We start from the raw sequence: 25,228 nt of genomic DNA, 5'->3' as shown, positions 1-25,228 counted from the left end.
AAGGATATTGCAGAGACATGGGTTAGCCACAATCTGGGGGCTGTTTGCAGAATGAAATTTTCACTCTGGAGGGAAAATGAACTGATACAGACTACCTGGCAGATGAAAAATGTGTGCCAGACAAGAACTAGAACCTGGGACCTTTGCCAAAAGATCCAGAGTTTGAGTGTTGGTCTGGCACACAGTTATGGGGAAAAAGTCAGTTTTAGAACTATAGTACACTTCGTCAGTGGAATATATGTCAATATGCTGACCATATACAGGATGGTCTTAAGTTATACTGTTTCAATATACAGTAATTTATTACCTAATTGTGTTCAATGAGCTGCTGCTGCCCCCCCCCCCCCCCCCCCTCTCTCTCCATAAAGTTTCCAATAGAGTAGAATGAGCTGTCAGTACATTTTCACTTAGTGTTTGAAATTAATTGCATTATTTATTAAATATCACTGGGAAGCTGATCAAAGATTTTTATTAATGAATACCTCATGGCTTTCTATATGGATAATGTAAGACATTTCTCCATAAATTATCATATTTATGAGTGTTATTCCTGTAGTTCTGAACTGTGATGGCTGGAAGGCAAGTAGTTCCTAAACAGTAGTCACATAACATTCTACCTACAGGTGCACAAGCTTTTCAATTGTAAGCTGAACATTGTTTCATGGGTTATACTACTGCTTCTACATACTATGAGGAACTTGGGTGCGAGACTGATGAGACTCGTAGTTTTAAGATAAATCATTACAAAATTGTGAGTGTGTATTTTTTTTTTGTGTGTGTGTGTGTGTGTGTGTGTGTGTGTGTGTGTGTGTGTGTGTGTGTGTCTATTTTCGACAAAGGCCTTGTCGGACAAAAGCTCAGTCTTTTTGTTGTGCCTATCTGCGACTCGGCATCTCCCCGCGCTATATGGTGCATAGCAACTACCCTTTTAAAAATTTGTGAGACATGACACATGTATAATAAGGGAGTAACCACTGACATACATCATTACAGACTAATTTCATTGACTCAGACACTTGTCAAGCTATCGAAAAAGTATATTTAGACCAAATGTTATCTTTATACTGTAAATACAACTTATTAAACATATGAAACTTGGATTCCAAAAAGGGAATCCGTAATAACGCCAGTAGCATCCCCCCCTCCCCACACACACACACAAATTGCTACACAGACTGGATAAAGGAAACACATTCATTGGGATTTCCCTACGTTTGCCTATGGCCTTTGATTCTGTGGATCATACAGTACTTTTATCCGAGTCACAAACTTACAAGAGGAGCAGAGCAGATTATTATCCGCCTTGATTGCATTAGGTTAGGTTTTTTTTTAAGACCAGTTTCAGTTCTACACGAACCATCGTTTAATAGACAACAATAAAAAGTAATCAACTCTGTTCTATGAAAGTACAGAATGTTATCATACCATGTCATAAACAAACATCAAGTGCACCAGAACATACCTGATTGTATTGGCCAAAAATTGTTATCTGGGACATGTAATTTATTGTAGTATTCAGCCCAAATTCATTAGAAACTCTGTTATTGAGTAGCAAGTTAATACGTGAAAAACTGTCTCTGAAAACCATACGCAGCGGGGAAAAATATTCGATATCACAGCCAATGTTGCAGGGTGTAATTGTGACACAAGCCTAACAGGTATTATGGAAATTACGAACATGCTCAAACTTGAGATCAGACCAGTCCATTACAACTTTTGCACAAAATTGGACGAAAAGTGTATTGAGAGAGCAGAGCAGCAGATGAAAGAAGATGCCAAAGAGGCCTGCAGGACCACCATGGTCATGAAGAATATGGAGGTGGACTTCCTTTTGGATCTGGAAGCATTGCTGTATGGTCTAGTGATTGCTGATTGGAGGTATGTTTAGTTTCACTACCCAAAAAGTAGCCAAAAACTTTAAACTTTTTTTCTCAAAACTGTATTTTTGAAACTGGTAGAATGCGTAAACTAACAGTACATACAATTTTGATTGGAATTAATATTTTTCAATTGCCCTAAGTATGATAATCAAAAATATATTGAAAATGGGTTACACAAAGTAATATTGTTGCAGGTCCAATAGGAAGGCTTCAAGAATTGCCCCATATGAACAAGGCTCTGATTGCAAGGGGTCCGTTCACCTGTTGCAACAGTGGCAGGGAGTATCTGATGTGGACACAAAAATAATTTCTCAAAGACAAAAGTGTAAGGAATAAAACTATCATCAGATTTAGAATTACTTTTTATTTTACTTAGGAGAAAGGAATCATGAAAAATTATCTATTTTTCAAGCATCCAAACAGGGCTATCCCCCTTAATACAGCCCACAGCTGGCATCTGGTATGTTTGTCACATTTGAATAAAACATTTAGAACCGCACTGAATTAATATCATTTTTTGTATGGTAAGAATACTGTTCTTGAAGGTACTAATTTAATATCTGTGGTTAATCAAGGTTAAAGGCCATTATAAACATATCATTAAATTTTAATAAGTTAAAGGGTGGCAGCATCTGTGTCCATGGTATTGCTACAGGCCTGTCTTCATCATGACAGCAGTCAATGCATTTCATCCTATAACACCTGAATCCTGGAACTTATTCCTACTATTACGTATTTTATAGGAGAGCCTGAATTTGTAAGGAAACCTATTGTAATATGTGCTTTATGAAAACATCTATCAACTTTGTCAAATATCTTGCCACTGTATATTAAAATTAAATATTTTCTGTTGTTATCTTTCTTAGCAGCGATGTGACTCCTACTTACTTGTTCCAGTTTCTTTTTCTTCTGCCTCCTGGTTTAGTGGCAATTTTAGTAAACTGTACGCCACTGAACTGAAATATAGTAGAGTGGAGGGTGACATGACTGCTCATTAATGAAAAAATTTTTACATGTAAGTATTCTGAATATGCTAAATTCAAGTTCACTGTCTTTCTTTATTAGTGTTAAATCTAACTAATTTATGCAGTTATCTTCTTCCATGCCAGAGTAAATTTAATCTTTGGGTGCTTAGAACTCATTTTATATGCTACTTCCGCAATGTCATTTTTGCCTCCTTTCTACAATAAAATTAAATCATCTACATGATATGTAATTTTCAATGTAACATCAGAATTTTCATCAAAGATTTTTTTGTAAAAATACTGGCCAAAGTTTTAGCTACTCTGTTAGCCATTGCCAACCCATCCTCCTACTGGTAAATTTTGTCATTTAATGAAAAGTAATTGAACAACAATATCAGTTGCAACATTTCCACTAGTTCAATCACTTCTTCTACTGCTGCTTGTTTGTTTGTTGTCTCTTCCATGGGAATATTTGTATATAAGTTAGTGATGTCCAATGACGGTAGTGATGAACCCTCTGGTGTTATTATGTCCTTAATTGCTGCTTGGATCTTATATTCTGTTGTCAGAAAAAAAAAAACCTTCTTGATTTTCTTGATGTAATTCATATCATACACTATGACCACCATGGAGCCCTTAGCCTTAGTTATGAGAGCTGTTTGAGATTCTAATTTCTTATTCAAACCATTACGTATCTACAGCTCCTTTCTGTTCTCAAGAGAAGTGTGCAGTTCACCTATGACTGACTTCCTTATTTTTAAGCGATGTGTTGGTTTGTTGCCCGCATCTCGTGGTCGTGCGGTAGCGTTCTCGCTTCCCACGCCCGGGTTCCCAGGTTCGATTCCCGGCGGGGTCAGGGATTTTCTCTGCCTCGTGATGGCTGGGTGTTGTGTGCTGTCCTTAGGTTAGTTAGGTTTAAGTAGTTCTCTAGTTCTAGGGGACTGATGACCATAGATGTTAAGTCCCATAGTGCTCAGAGCCATTTGAACCATTTTGTTGGTTTGTTCTTATTTATTCATTTTTGCAAAATTACAAACCACCTTCATTTCCATGACAGTCCTTTCCACTGTGTTTGAGTCGACTGTGGGATTCAGGTTATATTGCAGACCTTTGTTTAAAAATTTCTGCTCATTCCTCAACTATTCTGTCTCAGTTAAATTCATAGTTCTAGTAATACCTGTGTCTGAACAAGTTTTGTTAAATTATATTTTCATGTTTTCTTTCATTACTTTTGCCAGATATTTATGGGATCAAATGCAGTGACTGTAGTAAAAGTACAAAGGGTAAACAGGGAGGAACTTCGAATCCACATTCAGGCAGCACACTTATTCTCAGAACAAAACAGTGTTTGGGGTGTATATGGCAACCTTAAAGCATTCAGTCACAGACATTGAGCAAAATTTGGACATCTTAGCAAGAGCTAAAAAGGTATGATTCCTTAATTTCCTGGAGGAGCTTGGAATACAATTTATAACGCCATTTAACCTTGACAAACCACAGATTTTAATTAGGTATCTCCAAGAACAGTATTTTCACCATACAAACAATAACTGTTTAAAAAATTCTACTCATCCTTTGTCAATTCTATCTCAATTAAATAATAACTCTAGTACTACCTGTGCTTGAACAAGAAAGCTTGTTTTGATCGGGGACTTCATGACAACTGAAATATTGTCACAGAGACTGGCTTGCAGTGAATAAGTGATGGAAGAATTTTAATATGATGGTGCTACTGCTCTATTTCATTTATCATTTGCCCAGTGTCAAGATATACCAAGTTCAAAGAGACTTTTCAATGAAGAATTGCAGCCACAAATTCCAAAGAAGCACAAGTCCACATTTTGACACTCTGTAAGTTGTGGTTATCACTGGAATCATGTCATTATGAGCTTTCACAGCAGCAAAAAATATTTATTTCATTAACATGTATTTTTAGCAATGCTGATCAAAACATCACAAGAGCATGAACAACTGCTGTTTTGATTCTATATATTTAAATACATGTTATAAGTGCAGCTGACTTCCAAAGCAGCAAACTTCCGTACTTCCTCTTCCTCTTGCTAGGCGGAGTAGCCTACTGAATAGATGTTATGTTGTGGAGAGTTAATACTGACAATAAAGGTGGATTTTTTGTAGCATTTTATGAAACAGAATTGGGAAATTAGTTACACAACTAGTTTCTTTCAAATGGTATACCAGTTCCTATATGGAAATGTTGTCCCCAAAATTCGAAGACAAACATTCTGAAAAAGAAGAGAGTGCCTGACTGAAAAACAGGAGAGGACTGCAAGTAAATAAAAAGTATAGTTTCAAAACCACAGTAGCAATAACATAACATACTTTACACAGACATTTTAATATTTGTGTTATATGTTTTAGATGCAGAAGACAAGGTATGTCAGATCTGTCACGGGCTGCAAAGTTCACTAATATGAAGTTTAAAAGTGGACGAGAAAGGTATTTTGTTGGACTAGCAAGTGTGACCCTACCAAAAAGAAAAAGAAAAAAGGTCTTGGCTTCATGAGTCTACAAATCCTCATTCAGCTGTTTTTCAATGAGAGAGAGTGATTTCAACATATTTTAGATGTAAAACATAGTCTACTCTAATGTCAGTAATCTGATATTGCCTACCAAAAACCATTAGTGATGTTTTCCCCTTCAGCCATTTTAGAAATGTTTCAAAGTAGTAATAAATCTCTCTTTTCTTCAGGTGAAAGTAGAAGATTCTGAGAAGATAATGTATAAACTAAGTCTTTATTTCATTACACAAGATCACTGCATCACACTTATGACAAATAATGTCCCTGGTGTGTGAAGGGTACTATCTCCTGTTACTGAACACAGAGGACATCGTTGAACTTTCTGCAAACCAGAAAATTACACAGACCAAATGAAGACACATTCCTATCCCTTCTGAGTGGCACATAACAACAAGAGTAACAAGAAAATTAGGTATTTAGCTTGAGACCTGAATCTTAAAGCAACATGGAAGACATCCCATAGAAATGTGAAACTGAGGTGTATCTATGTTTCGATACAAACAAATTCAAGCCTCCTAATAAATTATGAGTATTTTCTCTGCTTCTGTTAAAAAACTTTTAACTATCCTTTTGGACATCCAAGAACAGACATTTATGCACAGTGTGAACAGTTAAACTTCAAATACAGTGTGAAAATGTTGCTGCAGTGATGGAGGGTTTAAAGAAAGAGCTTGAATTACATAAAGCTAAAAGTTTTTACACTGAAATGAAACAATTTTAGTCAGAGAGGAAGGAGAGGGACATATCAAATCAGAATGTGTAGTATTTGATTTTACGCACAAAATCACTTCCAATTCATGTCTATAACTGAGATTTTATATCCAAGGAAGATTTGATTATATTTTACAGGATTCCACTGAATGTCTGATAATTCAGCTTTCAATTTTCTGTAGACAGAACTTACTGGAAGAAAAACACCAAATGAAACTGTTCCTTTTGTTGGATCATTTCACCATATACTGTATTGTCCAGAGTGCGAAAAACCTTTCTATTTTCACAGAAGCACATGCGGATAAAGACTTAAAAAACACTGAAACTTCGTGGCAGATTAAAACTGTGTGCCGGACCGAGACTCAAATTCGGAACCTTTGCCTTTTGCACGCTAGTGCTCTACCATCTGAGCTACCCAAGCACAACTCATGACCCATCCTCACAGCTTCAGTTCTGCCAGTGCATCTCCTACCTTCTAAACTTCACAGAAGCTCTTCTGCGAACCTTGCAGAACTCTTTCTGAAACAACATTGTTGTCAAATATCATTCTGATTACATAAGAAACATTTAACAGACAAATGACAAATACTATCTTCCATGTGGCAGATAGTTTGCTCACATACTGTTACAGAAGCGAAATCAGAGCACAGTGTACATTCTCAACAATGGAGCATTTTGGAGGGTGACAGTTCAAACCCGCATCTGGACATCCAGATTTAGTTTTTCCGTGATTTCTCTACATTGCTCCAAGCAAATGCCGGATGGTTCCTTTGAAAGGGCATGGCCAATTTCCTTTTCCATCCTGGGCACAATCCAAGCTTATGCTTTGCGATTCTACTGCAGCAATGATGTGACAGTTAGCACATCAGCTAGCGGACTAGTGACACAGACATTTCAGTTTAAAGAAAACATGTTCCTAATTTGGCAGTTTTAAAGACTGTCTCCAACAGTGAAATCAGTTTGAAATCTGTGAAAGCAAGAGACATTTCAAAGACCATACTATCCATTGGTCATACTTAGTGTGTCTACTTCATTATGTAACCTCAGACAATGACAATGATGCCTCAGAGTCAAGCCTGAGATTCAGCCTGAAAACTGTTAGTGTCATATGTCTCTGGATGCCTTTGTGAACACAAGTTTTCTCACATATCTGTATGCAACTAAACAAAAGTTAATGAAAGTAATGTTAAAAAGAATTCAAATAAATTCCAGAACACCACAAAAACCCCATTTTTTGCTTTGAAACCATTCATAATTCTGATGTAATATTTTGCAAAACACAAATGTCTTGTAACATCTATCCACACAAAACAAAGTAGCTTTGATATGTGGATCCATGCTGTTTTGGAACCATCATGGCTTCAATTAGCAATGCCATTTACATTTATCATAAATGAGAATGCACCTTATTTCGTACAACCAAACGGAGTGATAAATTATGTCAGATTTCTGTTATAAAGTGATTAAAGATTAATAAAAAAATTCCTGAGGTAGCTATGCTTTAGTAGCTGCACTTGTAATTTTAAGCAGAGTAAGCCTGAACCTCTGAACCTCTCACCAAGGCTGAACACAAGTCACAGAGTGTAATACCAAGTGTTGAAACAGAAGCTCTGATGTGTACTGTCCAGTTTTTCTTTCATAATATGAAGAGTTATTCTGACTTTACTAAAAGAAACTGTCCTTATATTAAAATGAGAAGTTTTTGCTTTTCTTTTATCCTGCCTTTACCCTGTCCTCTCACTTTCTATACCATTCTCTGAGTCCTCTACTTCATCTGAAAAGAAGCATTCCCAGGTCACACATTTTTGAGCATTAAAACCTCACTTTACTTAAGTACTAATCAGTTATCATTGGACTAAGGTTCCCAATTTACAAAAATAATACTTTGAGATGATTCTCTGCATTGAACAAAATCCAAGTGATAAAGCAGCAAAAAAGAGTTTGTGTTTCTCTTGTGCAAAATGCTAATACTATTGTATACAATTTTATGAAGAGGGTACATTGCTACTCCAAATATGGAAGAGATGCTGAGTCACAGACAGTCACTACAAAAAGACTGCTATTCACATAAGCTTTCGGCCAAAACGCCTTCTTCCAAAGTAAAATACACACACTCTCACACAAGCACGACTCTCTCTCTCTCTCTCTCTCTCTCTCTCTCTCTCTCTCTCTCACACACACACACACACACACACACACACACGAGAGAGAGAGAGAGAGAGAGAGAGAGAGAGAGAGAGAGAGAGGAGGGGGGGGAGAGGGGAGAGAGGGGGAGAGAGAGATGCTGTGGCTGAACTGCAGACAACAACTGCAACTGATGAGAGTATCAACATGGTGTGGGTCATGGGGTAAGGTAGATACAGGGGGTGGGATAGCAGGGTAGGGGTGGGGAGCATGCAAGGTCATGCTGGGGACAGGGTTGCTAGGTGTAGTTCAGAAGTTTGGTAAAGGACAGAGGGGAGAGGGGAAGAAGGGTAAAAAGACTGGTGGGTGTGTTGGTGGAAAATAGAAGGCTGTGTGGTCCTAGAGTGAAAGCAGGGAAGGGGATAGGTAGGTGGAGGACAGGAACTAGTAAAGATTATGGCCATGGGGGCTATAAGAATGTAGGATATACAGCAGGGAGAGTTCCCCCACCTACCACCTACGCAATCCAGTAAAGCTGGCTTTCGTAGGAAGCATCCAGATGGCACAAGCTGTGAAACAGTCACTGAAGTGAAGCACACCACATTGGGCAGTATATGCACCAAATGGGTTGTCCAGCTGTCTCTTGGCCAAAGTCTGGTAGTGGTCATTCAAGTGGACAGACAGCTTGTTATTTGCCACGCTCATGTAGAAGCAGCACAGTGGTTGCAGTCAGTTTGTAAATCACATGCATGTTTTCACAGGTAGCCCTACCTTTGACAGGATAAGAAGTATCTCTGACTGGAATAGAGGAGGTGGTGGTGGTGGGAGGAGGACGTATAGGACAGGTCTTGCATCTAGGTCAATTGCAAGGGTACGAGCCATGAGACAAGGGGCTGGAAGCAGGGATGGAGTAGGGATAGCCAAGAATATTGTATAAGTTTGATTGGTGGTGGAATACCAGTGCAGGATGGGTAGGAAGACTAGTCGGTAGGAAGTCCTAGCAGAGTATGTGATTCAGTTGCTACAGTCCAGGGTGGTACTGAGTCCTGAGAGGAGTGTTCCCTTGTGAGTATGGTACAGAAATGGGCATCCACATGGCACCATTATACGCAAAAATATTCCTGGGCTGTCTAGAGGAATCGTCACTAACTAACCAGAATCCCACAACCCTCACGTGGGTTACATTCAGTGATGGTGTCTTCGAGGTCTGAACCGAGGGTGTGGACACCCTACCCACATTCCTCCAGAACCTGAGCAACTTCTCCCCCATACACGTCACATGGTCCTATTCAATCTAACAAGCCACCTTCCTTGATGTTGGCCTCCACTTCAAGAATGGCTACATCATATCTCCATCCATACCAAATCAACCAACAACCACAATACCTCAACTTTTACAGCTGCCACCAGATCTATACCAAGGAGGCCATTCCATACTATCTAGCCACCCTTGGTCGTCTTATCTGTAGTGATAACCAGACCCCCAAATATACCAAGGGTCTCACTGTGACCTTCACACACGTCCCACACACTCACCATCCATCCACAGAAACACTCCTCTCGTCATCCATTACCAATCAGAAATGGAGCAACAGAATTACATCCTTCACCATGGTTTCGACTACCTTTCATTGTGCCTTGAAATGAGGAATATCTTACCGACTATCATTTCCGCCCCTCCCACAGTGGTATTCTGGCACCAACTGAACCTGCGCAATATCCTTGTCAATCCCTACCCCACCCCTGCTCCCAAACCCTTGCCTCATGACTTATGTCCTCCCAACACCATCTACTCCAGTCCAGTCACAGACATCTCCTATCCTTCACTACCTATGAAAATATCCATGTGATCTAAAATTAAGTTGCAATCACTATGCTGCTTTCTATGTGGACATGACAATGAAGCTGGCTGTCTGCATGAATGGCCACTGCCAAACTGTGGTCAACACACATCTGGACCATCCAGTTGCTTAATATACTGCTCAACATGATTTGCTTTACTTCAATGGCTGCTCCATAGTCTGTACCATCTACACAATCAGCTTTTTGGAACTGTGCAGGTGGGAAGTTTATCTATAATATATTCTATGTTTCCGTAACCCCCTTTGGCCTCAACCTTTACTAGTCCCTGCCCTCCATCTACCTATCCCCCCTCCTTGCTCCCATTCCAGCACTACACAGCCTTTTATTTTACCAATGCACCCACTAGCCTTTTCCCATTCTCTGCTTCTCCCCTCCCTGCCTCCACTCAATGCCCCAAATTTCCCAAATGCACCTAGCAACCCCATCCCTACCATGCCCCTGCACGCTCCCCCAAGCAGCACTGCACCTTCTCCCACCCCTATCTTGGTATTCATCCTCCTCCCTGTCCCATGCTTCCTTCTTATCCTTAACACAAACACCAAATTGCCTCCAGTCAGGAGCAGTTGCTGTTTGCAGTCCAACCACAGTTGCTGGAGACAGTGGTGAATTGTGAATGGGTGTGTATGTTTTCCACTTTGGAAGAAGGCGTTTTGTCCATAAGCTTAAATGTAGAGCTATCTTTCCACTGTTTCTGTCTCCAATTCATCTCCACTATTTGGTGAGAAGCGATCTTTCCTTTTCATAATATTGTTGTTATTCCTTTCTGGACTTTTCATTGTTTAATACTATTGTTTTTATATGTTTGGCTACTAAGAAAGCAAAGCAACTCCTGCACCATTCCACCTTATTCACAGTCTTCATTTGTGAATTTTTCTGTGAAACCTCACCCATTGGGTTGACTGTTTTACGTGTCAAAATTCAATTAGTCCCTAAATATGTTTCTGATAATAACATAAGTTTTCAATTCAGTGTTAACTAGCATACTAGGTACCAATGAAATACCCATTAATCTTCCAATATTCCTTGATCAGTGCATCAAAATGTTACTCATATTAATAATAACTACGCAAGTATCAATGTATGTCCAATACAAACATCCAGATGAAATGAAATTATACTGGTAATTATCAAGGTACATTCAAAATCTCTATAAAATTACATGAATCACAGATATACACTACTGAATAAACCTAGCAGACCCAAATTCTGCTACAAAACCAGCAAACATAAACACACATTTGGCATACAAAATCAATAAAATCATTTCAAGTCACATAATCTTACTTGTGTGTATCAAAACTGGGTTTAGTTGATAGCAATATGCCTTTTGTGATGTGCAAAGACCAGCAGTTACACATTTTGCTATTCATTCATTTTTCATAAGTTGATTCTCATACTCAACTGGTCACTTTCAATTGGCAGTGAACCGAACAATGCAATGAACACACACAGCAAACTTTTCTATAGAAGAAAAGTTTCTTGCCATTTAGTAAAATGTTATTTTACCACCTATTAAGGGTAGCCAAGTACATCAAGTGGCTTAATCTCTCGTGGTAAGACCTGAGTTTGACATAAATGGTTACGTGAAATATTTGTAGAAGTTCTTTTATTTTCATATGACTCCCACTGTAAGAACTGAGTCTGACTTAAATGGTTATGTGCAATATTTGTGGAAGTTATTTTATTGTCATGCATTGTACAACGTCCAAAGCAGCCCTTCCTGTATTCTGTGCATCTCCAATATTTCTTTGACCCAAAATCACTGTGTAAGTGATACACGTACCCTCCATAGACCAGCTTCTTCTTACCTCGTGAACTTTCCACGTAACGAGGGATACCTACAAACAACACAGGTCAGTTATGTACTAATAATATGCAGTACCTATGTCAACAGAAAGAAAAGAGGAATATAACTGTGCCTGATGATACTCTTTCAGCAATGTTTTTGTGTCCTGCTTAGAAAGTAAAACAGGGTCATTATTTTTTGAGTCCTATAAGAGATCATTTTAACCCATCTCTAGCTTTAGTTGATGTCCCTAGTTCATAAATAACACTTAACAGATTACAATACTCTCAAAGAATGAGCATCATCATTACCTGAAGATAAAATTACGAAATGTTATGATATAAAGGTATACACTTATCTCTTAAAAATATTATGGTTTTCAAAATCATGACACGGGAGAACAAGAGAATAAAGGAAACATCAGGAATGGCTCTACAAATTACTGTAAAGTAAAGATAAAATGGAAAGGTCCTGTTTTGTATTATACACTCAGAAAATTTGTTGCCAAAAGAATGGGTATCACTGTTGGAAAGATACTACTATGATCAGATAATATTAGAAGATGAGGAGCAGCAGGTATCAGTAAGGTTATGTGTTGTAAATGCTGAATAAAAATAATAAAATTAACAATAATTAAAAAAAAAACGAAACACTGAACATAGAAGATTAAAACATTACAAAAATTTAAATTACACAGCAACAGAGAATAATGTGTCAGTGTCAGAAAAATCAGTAAAAACATATAAAAATGGTAGTCTTATTAGATGACATGTTTCTCTGTGGACTTACACTGAAGTGACAAAAGCTGGGGATAGCAAAATACACATTTACACATGCTGGTAGTATTGCGTACACATAGTATAAATGGGGGTGTGCACTAGCAGAGCTGTCATTTGTACTCAGATGTGTTTGAGATTTGCTGATGACATGGTCAATATTCTGAGATTCACTGTGTCAAGGGTGCACCAATAATACCAAATTTCAGGCATTATCTTTCAGCAGCGACAAGGCAGTGCCCTATGGCATTCACTTAAAGACTGAGAGCAGTGGCATCTCCATAGAGTTGTCATTGCTAACAGACAAGCAACACTGCATGAAATAACTGCAGAAACCAATGAGGGATGTATGACAAACGTATCCATTAGGAAATTGCAGTGAAATTTGGCATTAATGGACTATGGCAGCAGATGACAGGTGCAAGTGTCTTTGTTAACCACATGACCTCGCTTGCAATGCCTCTCCCGGGCTCGTGATCATATCGATAGGACCCTAGATGACTGGAAAACTGTGGCCTGATCAGATGAAACCTCATTTCAGTTGATAAGAGATGATCATAGTGTACAAGTGTGGTGCACAGCCCACAAAGCCATGAACCCAAGTTGTCAACAAGATACTGTGCAAACTGGTGGTGGCTCCATAATGGTGTAGGCCGTGTTTATATAGAAAAGACTGGGTCCTCTGGTCCAACTGAATTGACCAGTTATGGTTATGTTCAGGTACTTGGAGACCATGATTCCAAACAACGATGAAATTTTTATGGATGAAAATGTCCCATGTCACTGGACCACAACTGTTCGTGATTAGTTTGAAGAACATTCTGGACAATTCAAAAGGATGATTTGGCCATCCAGATTGCCCAACATCAATCCAATTATACATCAATGGAGTATAATCGAGAGGTCAGTTCATGCACAAAATACTGCACCGGTAACACTTGTGCTATTACGGACAACTATGCTCAATATTTCTGCAGAGGACTTCCAAAGACTTGTTGAGTCTGTGCCACATTGAGCTGCTAAACTACACTGCGCAAAAGGAGGTCCAACTCAATATTAGGAGGTATTCCATGACTTCTGTCACCTCAGTGTAAAGTTACTCACAAAAAAGATGGAAAAATAGAAAAAGAAAAATATTTATGTATTAGAGTTGTGATGATTTACACTACAAAAAACTATTGCTTTCATATCTTATATACATATTAGCCAATAACATCAGTGATATATAAAATTTTTAGGAGAGAACTGAAGCTGAGTGCCTAACTTGGAAATCATTTTACATTTCCCATGTGTATTAATTTTGAGCATAACAGTACTTCAGCAATGGAAACAAGTAGGAACCATAAAAAATTACATATTAAAATCTCTGAGGAAGATCTTGTAACATCCACTGTAACCATATAACAAAACAACTATGTCATTCACCAGAGGAAAACTAGTCATCTTAAAATGTTTTCACTACCACTGTATCGAAGACTTGCAGTGATACCACAGTCTTTACTATTTCCAGTACTACTCAATAAGAAATACTACAGATATCACCTTACAAAAATAAAACAACAACAAACTAAGACCTGTAAATTATTCCCAGTACAATACTCACAAATTTAAATTCATGCAGTGACAAATAACCTCTGTGTATGAATATATGATCTGGTTAAGCAAATTAAAAAAATAAAAATAAAAAAATCGTACTTTGATTATTATTTGTACCATTAGTCATAAATTTATCCAGCTCCTTGCTGGAGAAAATGCCAAGTTCTACACAATCAAGGGTTGCAAATATTCTTCCACAATCTTAACATACACTATTTTCAGGATTTTTGTTCCAGTTATCACAAATTAACTATGGGAAAGAGGATACTTAAACTAACTGTATCACATTTCAGAAACAAGGAAGTAAGTTCCTATAACATTCTTTTGGGTGGATATAGGTTCCAATAACATGTGTGTGGTTGCATCATTATACAAATAAAACAACAAAAATTTTGTTTACACATGAAATGTATTCACTGCTGCAAATATGTATCACCTCCAGCTGTATAATGGAATAAGAAAAATGAAACTTTGTGGCAAATCAGGAATTGAAAACCTATTTCCTGCTTTATGCAGGTGGTCACCTTAATCGCTTTGGTTGTTTGAGTAAGATTCACAGCCAGACCCAAATGTCCATATGTCATCATCAGTGTGCCACTCCTGTACACGTACATCTCATTAATATTATTCCCATACAGCGAAGATTTTATTTGTAAGTTGCAGGCTCGGTATCAGCTGATTAATACAAAATTTCAGTGCTCACGTTGTGAAGAAGTACGGTGCAGTGTTTCTTTGGATATGTATGCAACTGTCAATATCCCATTATACAGCTGGAGGTGATTCATATTCATAACTGCGAATACATTTCATGTCTTTCCTAGCAGCTGTAGTCGCCACAGTGCCTGTTCCTACAGACATGCATGCATGTCTGAAGGAAAACTGCACCGTACTTCTTCACAAAATAGGCACTGTCATTTTGTAAAATTCTATTTAGTTCTACAGACAGAGTTCTTCAAAATGATCACTTGTGAGATTTTTTTGCAACTGTGTATGTGCTGAATTACCAATTGCCACATGGTAGGGGTCTCTAGGTATCTAATGTCAACAAAATGAAGAGGAAACAGCAAAATCACTAAACGTAAACACAAGTCATGTGGAGACTACCAACCTCCCCACTACAGCTCAGACTGCTCAGTGCATCAGTCCCAGATCTACGATATTTCTGAACCGGGGCAATAGTAAATAGTGGCGCCCAGCCACACATCTGTAGCCAGAAGTGGGAGAAGGTACTCCTCAAACACGATTCAACTGCATATGCACAAGAGCCCGCCTGCAACTGCTCAAACGAATCTAATGTAAACAGCTGTAACGTCATGCTCATCAGAGGCAATTTGTTGTTAGAAAGCATTGCATAGTCCTCCTAAAGCCTTTGACACACTTTGCAGTTGGCAGACGCTTGTATGAGCACTGTTTTTTGTTGTTGTATATGGCGCATTTCTTTGTGACTTAAGTTTTATTTCCTTTTTTTTCTCCTGTTCATGTTTTGTTGCTGCAGTATTATTCTGCAGATGCGGGATACAATAATATCCTTTGTTGGAGAATTGGTTCTTACCACTCAAAATCACAAAAAAATAACTGAAAACTAAAAAAATGAAAAATTCTCGGGATTCTAAAAAATTCCCGGTTTTTTCCCGATGAAAAAATTCCCACGTTTTTCCCGGATCTCTGGGTTGTCCCAGGTCATATACACCCTGTTTGCCTTTATTTGACACGCACAGATTTGTAAAGTGTATTGCTTGAGAATTAAAAACAAAATTTATGTACAAAGAAATCAAAGCAGACACAATTCACTACTACACAATAACAAAAATATATTGTATATTCAGATGTTACCTTGTTGCTGATATGCAGAATCAAAATAGATACGGGGAGATAAGAACTACTAATGGAGGAAGAAGAAACATTTCTGTACACTGTTGCCAATAGTGTCCTAGGTGAATTTAATAAAAATATCAAGAGACCATAGTAGCTAAAGTAATCACTAAAAACTGACATCCCAACTTTCTCTCCATCTTATCCCCCCTCCATTTTTCCCTCCCTAACAAACATTAATTAAGTCATCGTGTTCTGTAGATCCCATTTGAAGTATTACCTACAGGGATATGAAAAAACCCAAGGTACACTTTAACAAAAGACAACCAAGTCATAGATACCTAACCTGTTAACATTATTAACAATAAACTATCATTATGCTGATTAGTACTCTTGGGAGCTTGTTTCTGTTAAATGTAATATAGTAAATTACAAGGGAAGTGCGCGCGAGCGCGCGCACACACACACACACACACACACACACACACACACACACACACACAGAGAGAGAGAGAGAGAGAGAGAGAGAGAGAGAGAGAGAGAGAGGAATCATTAATTGAAAAAGAAAGGAGAGAGGAAAAATAAAGCAAACTAAAATACTTGGGTACAGTACATCTATGGGCCTAGTTGATGACGAGGCTAGTATAGAAAGATCCAGCCACTCTGCAATACCTTACAACATCCCACTTAAGTATGTACTACATTCATCTAAAATAGATGATAATCCCCTGTGTAAATCAATAGTGCCCCTCCTGTCATCATATAAAGAAATTAGCAGTATTGGATGGAGGGGAAGATGCAACACTTTATGAAATAAAAAGTCAAATACAAAGTCCCAGTTGGTCCTGGAACGAGAAAACTGAAGTCTAAACACAACCATGAACCGAGCTGTGATACACCACTAGAATGCTTGAACAGTCTTTGTCACATCAAAGAAGCAAAAAAGCAGCTTTTACAGTTATCTGTAATGGCCAAGCTAAGAAATGTTTTCTAAGTCACACAGTAAGTAGGAAATGCATGAAGAAAATGAAACATTAAAGTAAACACGACACCACACACCGTCAGGTGGCTTGCGGAGTATGGATGTAGATGTAGATGTATTAGTTTGGTGCATAAGTTTGTAGTGCTTTTGTTTTGTATGTTGGTATTATGATTGCTATGGATTTATTTATTTATTGATTGTCTTTTTGATTTGCAGCTCACTATTGCTATTTGAGTTTACATATTGTCCTTTTATCATTTGGAAATAGATAGTGGAGCTGTGGACATTAGAAAATGGAGTGCCAAGTAGCAGAGGCAGGGGTGATAGTAGCAGAGGCAGCAAGAAACATTTATGCTGTGTTTGGGGATAATGCCATTTGGCGGAGTATAGTACAGATTGTGATCAACACCAACCACTCCTATCCTGTATCATTAGTGGTGACAAGAAATGGTGTCTTTGTGCTAAAATAAGGAAAATAAAGGAATGGTTGAGCCCAAACTCTCCATACAAAGACCAGCACATATCCACAAAAGAGCATGGTATGCACTGGGTGGAACAGCGATAGTGTGTTATACTATGAATTGCTTCCCTGAGGTGTAACCATCACTGCTGACATTTATTGTCAAAAACTGAAATGTCTAGCAGACACAGTGCAAAAGCAATGACCGGGAAGACTGCATGAGGAGATGCTACCTCATGATAACACCCATCTGCATTCTGCTATACTGACAAAAAATGCTACACAGGAGCTGAGTTGTGTAGTCACTCCACACCCAACTTATTCACCTGATGTTGCGTCCGCCTCAGATATTCAGCTTTTCCACAACCACTTTCAAGGATCTTCCTTTCCAGATGAAAATGCATTCTGAACATGACTAGAAGAGTTCTTCAGCTCAAAATCACATGATTTTTACAGTTGTGGCATTGAAAAGTTACCCCAGCATTGTCAGACTGTTGTAAATAGTGAAGGAGAATACATTATTGATGACTACAGTCTCTGTTATGAATATCTGTTGTGTTTATTAAACTTATGGAAAATGCTATGAACTTGTGCACCAACTCAATATATTCTGCTAAACATGACAGCAGATGGATCAGATAAAAACAACTCTGCAGGTGCAACTTCAGTTATCTACTAAAAATGGATTTCCTCTGTTAGAAATTAAGAGCTCTGAATTAATACTTTTTAGCAACATGTATACTTGTGATCAGGGCAACTAGACTGAAGATTTCTTTTTAATCGTAGATTTATAACTATAACTGCAATAAGCCTGAATTAGACGCCATGAAACATTCTAACCTGGTCTACCTGTTCATAAGAATGTTATAAGGTACTACACACAACAGATGCACCAACTACTTTACAGAATCACATATTTATATAAACAAGAACTTTGTACAAACCGTTCTTACACATAATACGCCTTGGTGTGGTATGCTTTGAAACACTCAGGCATACAAAGAGCGATATCACAATCGGCACACCACCATGATGTTTCTTTACGGCACACTTTTCCCATCTGGCTCTTACTGACATCTGCACACACTTTGCAGACACGTGTTGGGTGTAATTTTCTCTCGGTAGGAGGTATCTTTTCAGCAAAATGTCTGCCACTAAGTCTGTTTGGGACAACACCTGGAGAAGAAACAATTTCTTTATATTTGTTGCCCTATGCAGCCACAGGGTTCCCTAACTGTGTATAAACTGGGAGAGGGTAACCTTTCTTCTTTTGCCCATATCACGTGTCTCCTGACTAAAGCAGAAACTTCATTCGTGATTCTTATTACAAATTTACAAAGGAACAGCCATTTCCACCTTTTGAATTGCTTTCTTTTGAAAGGATAGTAAGCAATCATTTGATCTGACTTCTCTACTCCTATTCTTAGAATATTATTAGCCAAACCTAAGTGCGAAAAGTCACTAATCACCTTCATAAACACACAGTCACCACTGTTACCAAAGAAGTGTGCTGTGTTGAGAACATCAAAATAATCCTCATGTCTTTGTCTTTCGAATACATACAGCTCATAAAACTCATTCCGCTTTTTAATTTTGGGGTGGAAGCTGTACATTAGGGAACACCCTTTCTGTCTACTGCTTAGTCACGCACTCCTATAAATAATGTATACAGGACGGTCAGGAACAGTCTGAAAAGCTTGTAAGGGTGTTACAGGGTAGTTTGTGCTTAGAAATAATTGTTAAGAAAATAATTTGATATGTTGCACTGTTTCCGCATTAATTAGCACTGAAGTTAGCCAATCAGGCCATTACCTTTTCAAATTCAAGCAGCCCGCCAGATACAATTAGTGTCAGTTGCTCTCATGGAGTAGGCGATATTACATGAGACTTCTCATCCTTTGGCTCATGTTTGATTATTACTACCACCCCAAGACCAATTTTTTACATAGTTCTCTTGTTTGGTTTTAGGAAACCAAGCAAAGAACACATTTAGTGACACTGTCTCTCGCAAGCCACTTGAACTTCAATGTGCAACAGCCGGAGTGGCTAACTTCAGTGCTAATTAACTCTGAATGATGCAACATATATAATTCTTTTCTTAACAATTTCTCAGCGCAACCTACCCTGCAACACCCTTTTAAGCTTTTCAGACTGTTTTTGGTCACCCTGTATAAAGTGAATCATATATATGAAATAAACATGTTGAAATATTTTTTGAGCAATCAGTGATAAAGTACCTCGACATGTGATACCAGACAACTTTTCCCAAAAATACTCCATCTTAGGTACAGACTGTAAAAAATTTTCTTGGGTGCCATTAGAGTGTCTAGACAACAGAAGAAACAAACTGTATCCTGCTTATGGAAGTAGTGCAAATGGAACAGGCTTTGCTTCCCCCAAGCTGTGCAGTCACTATAAATACACTTTGAGCTTCATACTGAGCATCTATCCTCACTGTGGAAAACATGATTTATATTCTAGGAAGGTGTCATATGTAGAGCTTCTGATGAACCAGGAACTGCTTTATCATCCTAGCACAAACAGCCCAGATATGACTAAATGAAATGTAGCGGATGATAACAGTTGCTACACTGTAGCAGTGGATGGACACAAAACACTTCTTGGCCTAACTCTTCCTACTTTTGCTCTTTGCAATGAGGGAGTTGTGAACTCTAAAAGTAGTTCACATACTGTACACACAAAGGCAAAGAATCATAAAAGACTTTATGCTATAATTGCACGGCTTGTTTTACATGTACACACAACACTACATTCGTCTTTTTTGAGCAATCAGTGATAAAGTACCTCAAGAAGAGATACCAGACAAAAATACCCTACCTTAAGCACAGACTGTAAAAATTTTCTTGGGTGCCATTAGAGAGTCCAGACAATGGAAGAAAAAACTGTACCCTGCATAAAGGCTACCATGAGGAAATGGAAGTAGTGCAAAAGAAACTGGTTTTGCCTCCCTCAAGCTGTGCAGCCACTACAAATACTGCATTACTAGGTAATCTTGTATTTTAATAACCATTTAAATGTTGTGTGAAACTGTTTGTGCTCTCTGTAGATTAGTTCAGACGTTCTTTGCACAACAGTTTTTAGCATGGATAGGGACTGCAACTGCTGTGTTCGGATGCAGGCTGAGTTGGCATCCCTTCGCTCCCAGCTTCAGGCAGTGTTGGCTTCGGTCACACAGCTTGAGGCTGTTGCCAATGGGCATCACTGTGGGGGTCTGGATGGGGGTTTGTCGGGGACGGCCAGCTCGTCCCACGCATCCCCCAATCGGACTATGACTGTGGCTGCCCGGGATACTGCCCACACTGAGGCTGATCCCTCACCTGTGGTAGAGTGGGAGGTCATCTTGAGGTGTGGCAGGGGGCGAAAGACATTCTGGAGGGCTGAACGGAGGGCCTCTCCAGTTTGTCTGACGAACCGGTTTCAGGCTCTGTCTCAGGCTGATACTGATCTTTGGCCAGACATTGCTGCTTGTCCTGTTCCAGAGGTTGCCCCTCAGTCTTCAAGATCCAGGCGGTCGCAGAGGGTGGGCTTACTGGTAGTTGGGAGCTCCAACGTCAGGCGGGTAATGGGGCCCCTTAGGAATATGGCAGCAAGAGAGGGGAAGAAAACCAATGTGCACTCCGTGTGCATACCGGGGGGAGTCATTCCAGATGTGGAAAGGGTCCTTCTGGATGCCATGAAGGGTACAGGGTGCACCCATCTGCACATGGTCACTCATGTCGGCACCAATGATGTGTGTCACTATGGATCAGAGGAAATTCTCTCTGGTTTCCGGTGGCTATCTGATTTGGTGAAGACTGCCAGTCTCACTAGCGGGATGAAAGCAGAGCTCACCATCTGCAGCATCGTCGACAGGACTGACTGCGGACCTTTGGTACAGAGCCGAATGGAGGGTCTGAATCAGAGGCTGAGATGGTTCTGCGACCGTGTGGGTTGCAGATTCCTCGACTTGCGCCATAGGGTGGTGGAGTTTCGGGTTCCGCTGGATAGGTCAGGAGTCCACGCAGCAAGCGGCTACACGGGTAGCAGGGGTTGTGTGGCGTGGACTGGGCGGTTTTTTTGGTTACATGGCCTCGGGCAAGTACAGAAAGGGCAGCAGCCTCAAAGGGTGCGGGGCAAAGTCAGGACATGCGGGGGCCTAGCAGCAATCGGTATTGTAATTGTAAACTGTCGAAGCTGCATTGGTAAAGTACCGGAACTTCAAGCGCTGATAGAAAGCACCGAAGCTGAAATCGTTATAGGTACAGAAAGCTGGCTGAAGCCAGAGATAAATTCTGCCAAAATTTTTACAAAGGCACCGACGGTGTTTAGAAAGGATAGGTTGCATGCAACCGGTGGTGGCGTGTTTGTCGCTGTTAGTAGTAGTTTATCCTGTAGTGAAGTAGAAATGGATAGTTCATGTGAATTATAATGGGTGGAGGTTACACTCAACAACCGAGCTAGGTTAATAGTTGGCTCCTTTTACCGACCTCCCGACTCAGCAGCATTAGTGGCAGAACAACTGAGAGAAAATCTGGAATACATTTCACATAAATTTTCTCAGCATGTTATAGTCTTAGGTGGAGATTTCAATTTACCAGATATAGACTGGGACACTCAGATGTTTAGGACGGGTGATAGGGACAGAGCATCAAAAGACATTATACTGAGTGCACTATCCGAAAATTACCTCGAGCAATTAAACAGAGAACCAACTCGTGGAGATAACATCTTGGACCTACTGATAACAAACAGACCCGAACTTTTCGACTCTGTAAGTGCAGAACAGGGAATCAGTGATCATAAGGCCGTTGTAGCATCCCTGAATATGGAAGTTAATAGGAATATAAAAAAAGGGAGGAAGGTTTATCTGTTTAGAAAGAGTAATAGAAGGCAGATATCAGACTACCTAACAGATCAAAATGAAAATTTCTGTTCCAACACTGACAATGTCGAGTGTTTATGGAAAAAGTTCAAGGCAATCGTAAAATACGTTTTAGACAGGTACGTGCCGAGTAAAACTGTGAGGGATGGGAAAAACCCACCGTGGTTCAACAACAACGTTAGGAAACTACTGCAAAAGCAAAGAGAGCTTCACTCCAAGTGTAAACGCAACCAAAACCTCTCAGACAAACAGAAGCTAAACGATGTCAAAGTTAGCATAAGGAGGGCTATGCGTGAAGCGTTCAGTGAATTCGAAAGTAAAATTCTATGTACCGACTTGACAGAAAATCCTAGGAAGTTCTGGTTTTACGTTAAATGAGTAAGTGGCTCGAAACAGCATATCCAGACATTCCGGCATGATGATGGCATTGAAACAGAGGATGACAGGCGTAAAGCTGAAATACTAAACACCTTTTTCCAAAGCTGTTTCACAGAGGAAGACCGCACTGCAGTTCCTTCTCTAAATCCTCGCACAAACGAAAAAATGGCTGACATCGAAATAAGTGTCCAAGGAATAGAAAAGCAACTCGAATCACTCAACAGAGGAAAGTCCACTGGACCTGATGGGATATCAATTCAATTCTACACAGAGTACACGAAAGAACTTGCCCCCCTTCTAACAGCCGCGTACCGCAAGTCTCTAGAGGAGCGGAAGGTTCCAAATGATTGGAAAAGAGCACAGGTAGTCCCAGTCTTCAAGAAGGGTCGTCGAGCAGATGCGCAAAACTATAGACCTATATCTCTGACATCAATCTGTTGTAGAATTTTGGAACATGTTTTTTGCTCGAGTATCATGTCGTTTTTGGAAACCCAGAATCTACTCTGTAGGAATCAACATGGATTCTGGAAACAGCGATTGTGTGAGATCCAACTTGCTTTATTTGTTCATGAGACCCAGAAAATATTAGATACAGGCTCCCAGGTAGTTGCTATTTTCCTTGACTTCCAGAAGGCGTTCGATACAGTTCCGCACTGTCACCTGATAAACAAAGTAAGAGCCTACGGAATATCAGACCAGCTGTGTGGCTGGATTGAAGAATTTTTTGCAAACAGAACACAGCATGTTGTTATCAATGGAGAGACGTCTAAAGACGTTAAAGTAACCTCTGGCGTGCCACAGGGGAGTATTATGGGACCATTGCTTTTCACAAGATATATAGATGACCTAGTAGATAGTGTCGGAAGTTCCATGCGGCTTTTCGCGGATGATGCTGTAGTATACAGAGAAGTTGCAGCATTAGAAAATTTTAGCGAAATGCAGGAAGATCTGCAGCGGATAGGCACTTGGTGCAGGGAGTGGCAACTGACCCTCAACATAGACAAATGTAATGTATTGCGAATACATAGAAAGAAGGATCCTTTATTGTATGATTATATGATAGCGGAACAAACACTGGTAGCAGTTACTTCTGTAAAATATCTGGGAGTATGCGTGCAGAACGATTTGAAGTGGAATGATCATATAAAATTAATTGTTGGTAAGGCGGGTACCTGGTTGAGATTCATTGGGAGAGTCCTTAGAAAATGTAGTCCATCAACAAAGGCGGTGGCTTACAAAACACTCGTTCGACCTATACTTGAGTATTGCTCATCAGTGTGGGATCCGTACCACGTCGGGTTGATGGAGGAGATAGAGAAGATCCAAAGACGAGCGGGGCATTTCGTCACAGGGTTATTTGGTAACCGTGATTTTATTACAGAGATGTTTAGCAAACTCAAGTGGCAGACTCTGCAAGAGAGGCGCTCGCCAGGTTTCGAGAGGGTGCGTTTCTGGATGAGGTATCGAATATATTGCTTCCCCCTACTTATACCTCCCGAGGAGATCACGAATGCAAAATTAGAGAGATTCGAGCGCGCACGGAGGCTTTCAGACAGTCCTTCTCCCCGCGAATCATACGCGACTGGAACAGAAAATGGAGGTAATCACAGTGGCACGTAAAGTGCCCTCCACCACACACTGTTGGGTGGCTTGCGGAGTATAAATGTAGATGAAGATGTAGAACCAGGAACTGCTTTATCATTCTAGCACAAACAGCCCAGATACGACTAAATGAAACACAGTAATTGATAATAGTCACTACACTGCAGTAGTGGACGGACACAAAACACTTCTTGCCCAAACTCTTCCTATTTTTAGCTCTTTGCAATGAGGGAGCTGTGCACTCTGGAAGTAGTTCACATACACACTAAGGCAAAGAATCGTAAATGGCTTTATGCTATAATTGCACAGTTTCTTTTACATGTACACACAACACTACATTTGTTCTTGAAAACCACACATACCTTCATGATTCCTACAACATCCATTGGGAAGAAGTGAGAAAGACAGCTCTGAATTTAAATGGTCAAAAGAAGGGTAAATTTTGAAATGCTGGTGATTACGAAGTTGGCTACAAGGAATAGTCTTTACAACATCGATGGATGTTCACGGTTTTTTTTCCGAGAGGTGGTAATAATCTAAAATTACTAATATTTGATACATCTGAAATTGTGTTGTGCCTCAAGAGTTAAATTTCACAAAAACTATTGATAATTATCTACTAAGTTTTTGTGGATAAGCTTATTACCTAAACAGGAAGCATATATCAATAGTTTATACAAAGTGCATCCTTTTATGTTATTCATATCAAAAGCGGCAATTTGTTTTGATTTAATGACATGAAATTATATCACCATATGATTAAATCCAGACCACTGAAAAATATAAATCTGAAATAGAAAAAGAGACAAAATGGTTCAGAAAACAATAACGAACAAGAAAGTCACTTTGCTTATTCAACTTTGATGTCCTC

The 25,228-nt window shown here is 39.4% G+C and overlaps 1 protein-coding gene across 9 annotated transcripts in view; it reads right to left on the bottom strand.

Annotated features, from left to right (window-relative positions):
* LOC126187198 (broad-complex core protein-like) overlaps positions 1–25,228 on the bottom strand; it is a 439,455-nt gene that overhangs the window by 238,840 nt on the left and 175,387 nt on the right. The window contains exon 7 of one of the 9 annotated variants that reach the window (XM_049928275.1): positions 11,892–11,921. The exons of 7 other annotated variants lie outside the window; for them this stretch is intronic. In XM_049928275.1, the coding sequence (XP_049784232.1) occupies positions 11,892–11,921 (30 nt within the window). Of the gene's footprint in view, positions 1–11,866; positions 11,922–25,228 lie in introns of all 9 variants that reach the window. One more of the 9 variants, XM_049928282.1, reaches the window with a different exon arrangement.

Source organism: Schistocerca cancellata, chromosome 1 (assembly GCF_023864275.1).
Source record: "Schistocerca cancellata isolate TAMUIC-IGC-003103 chromosome 1, iqSchCanc2.1, whole genome shotgun sequence".
Lineage (NCBI taxonomy): Eukaryota > Metazoa > Arthropoda > Insecta > Orthoptera > Acrididae > Schistocerca > Schistocerca cancellata.
Note: the sequence above shows the minus strand (reverse complement) of the source record. Positions and strands in the feature narration are given on the sequence as shown.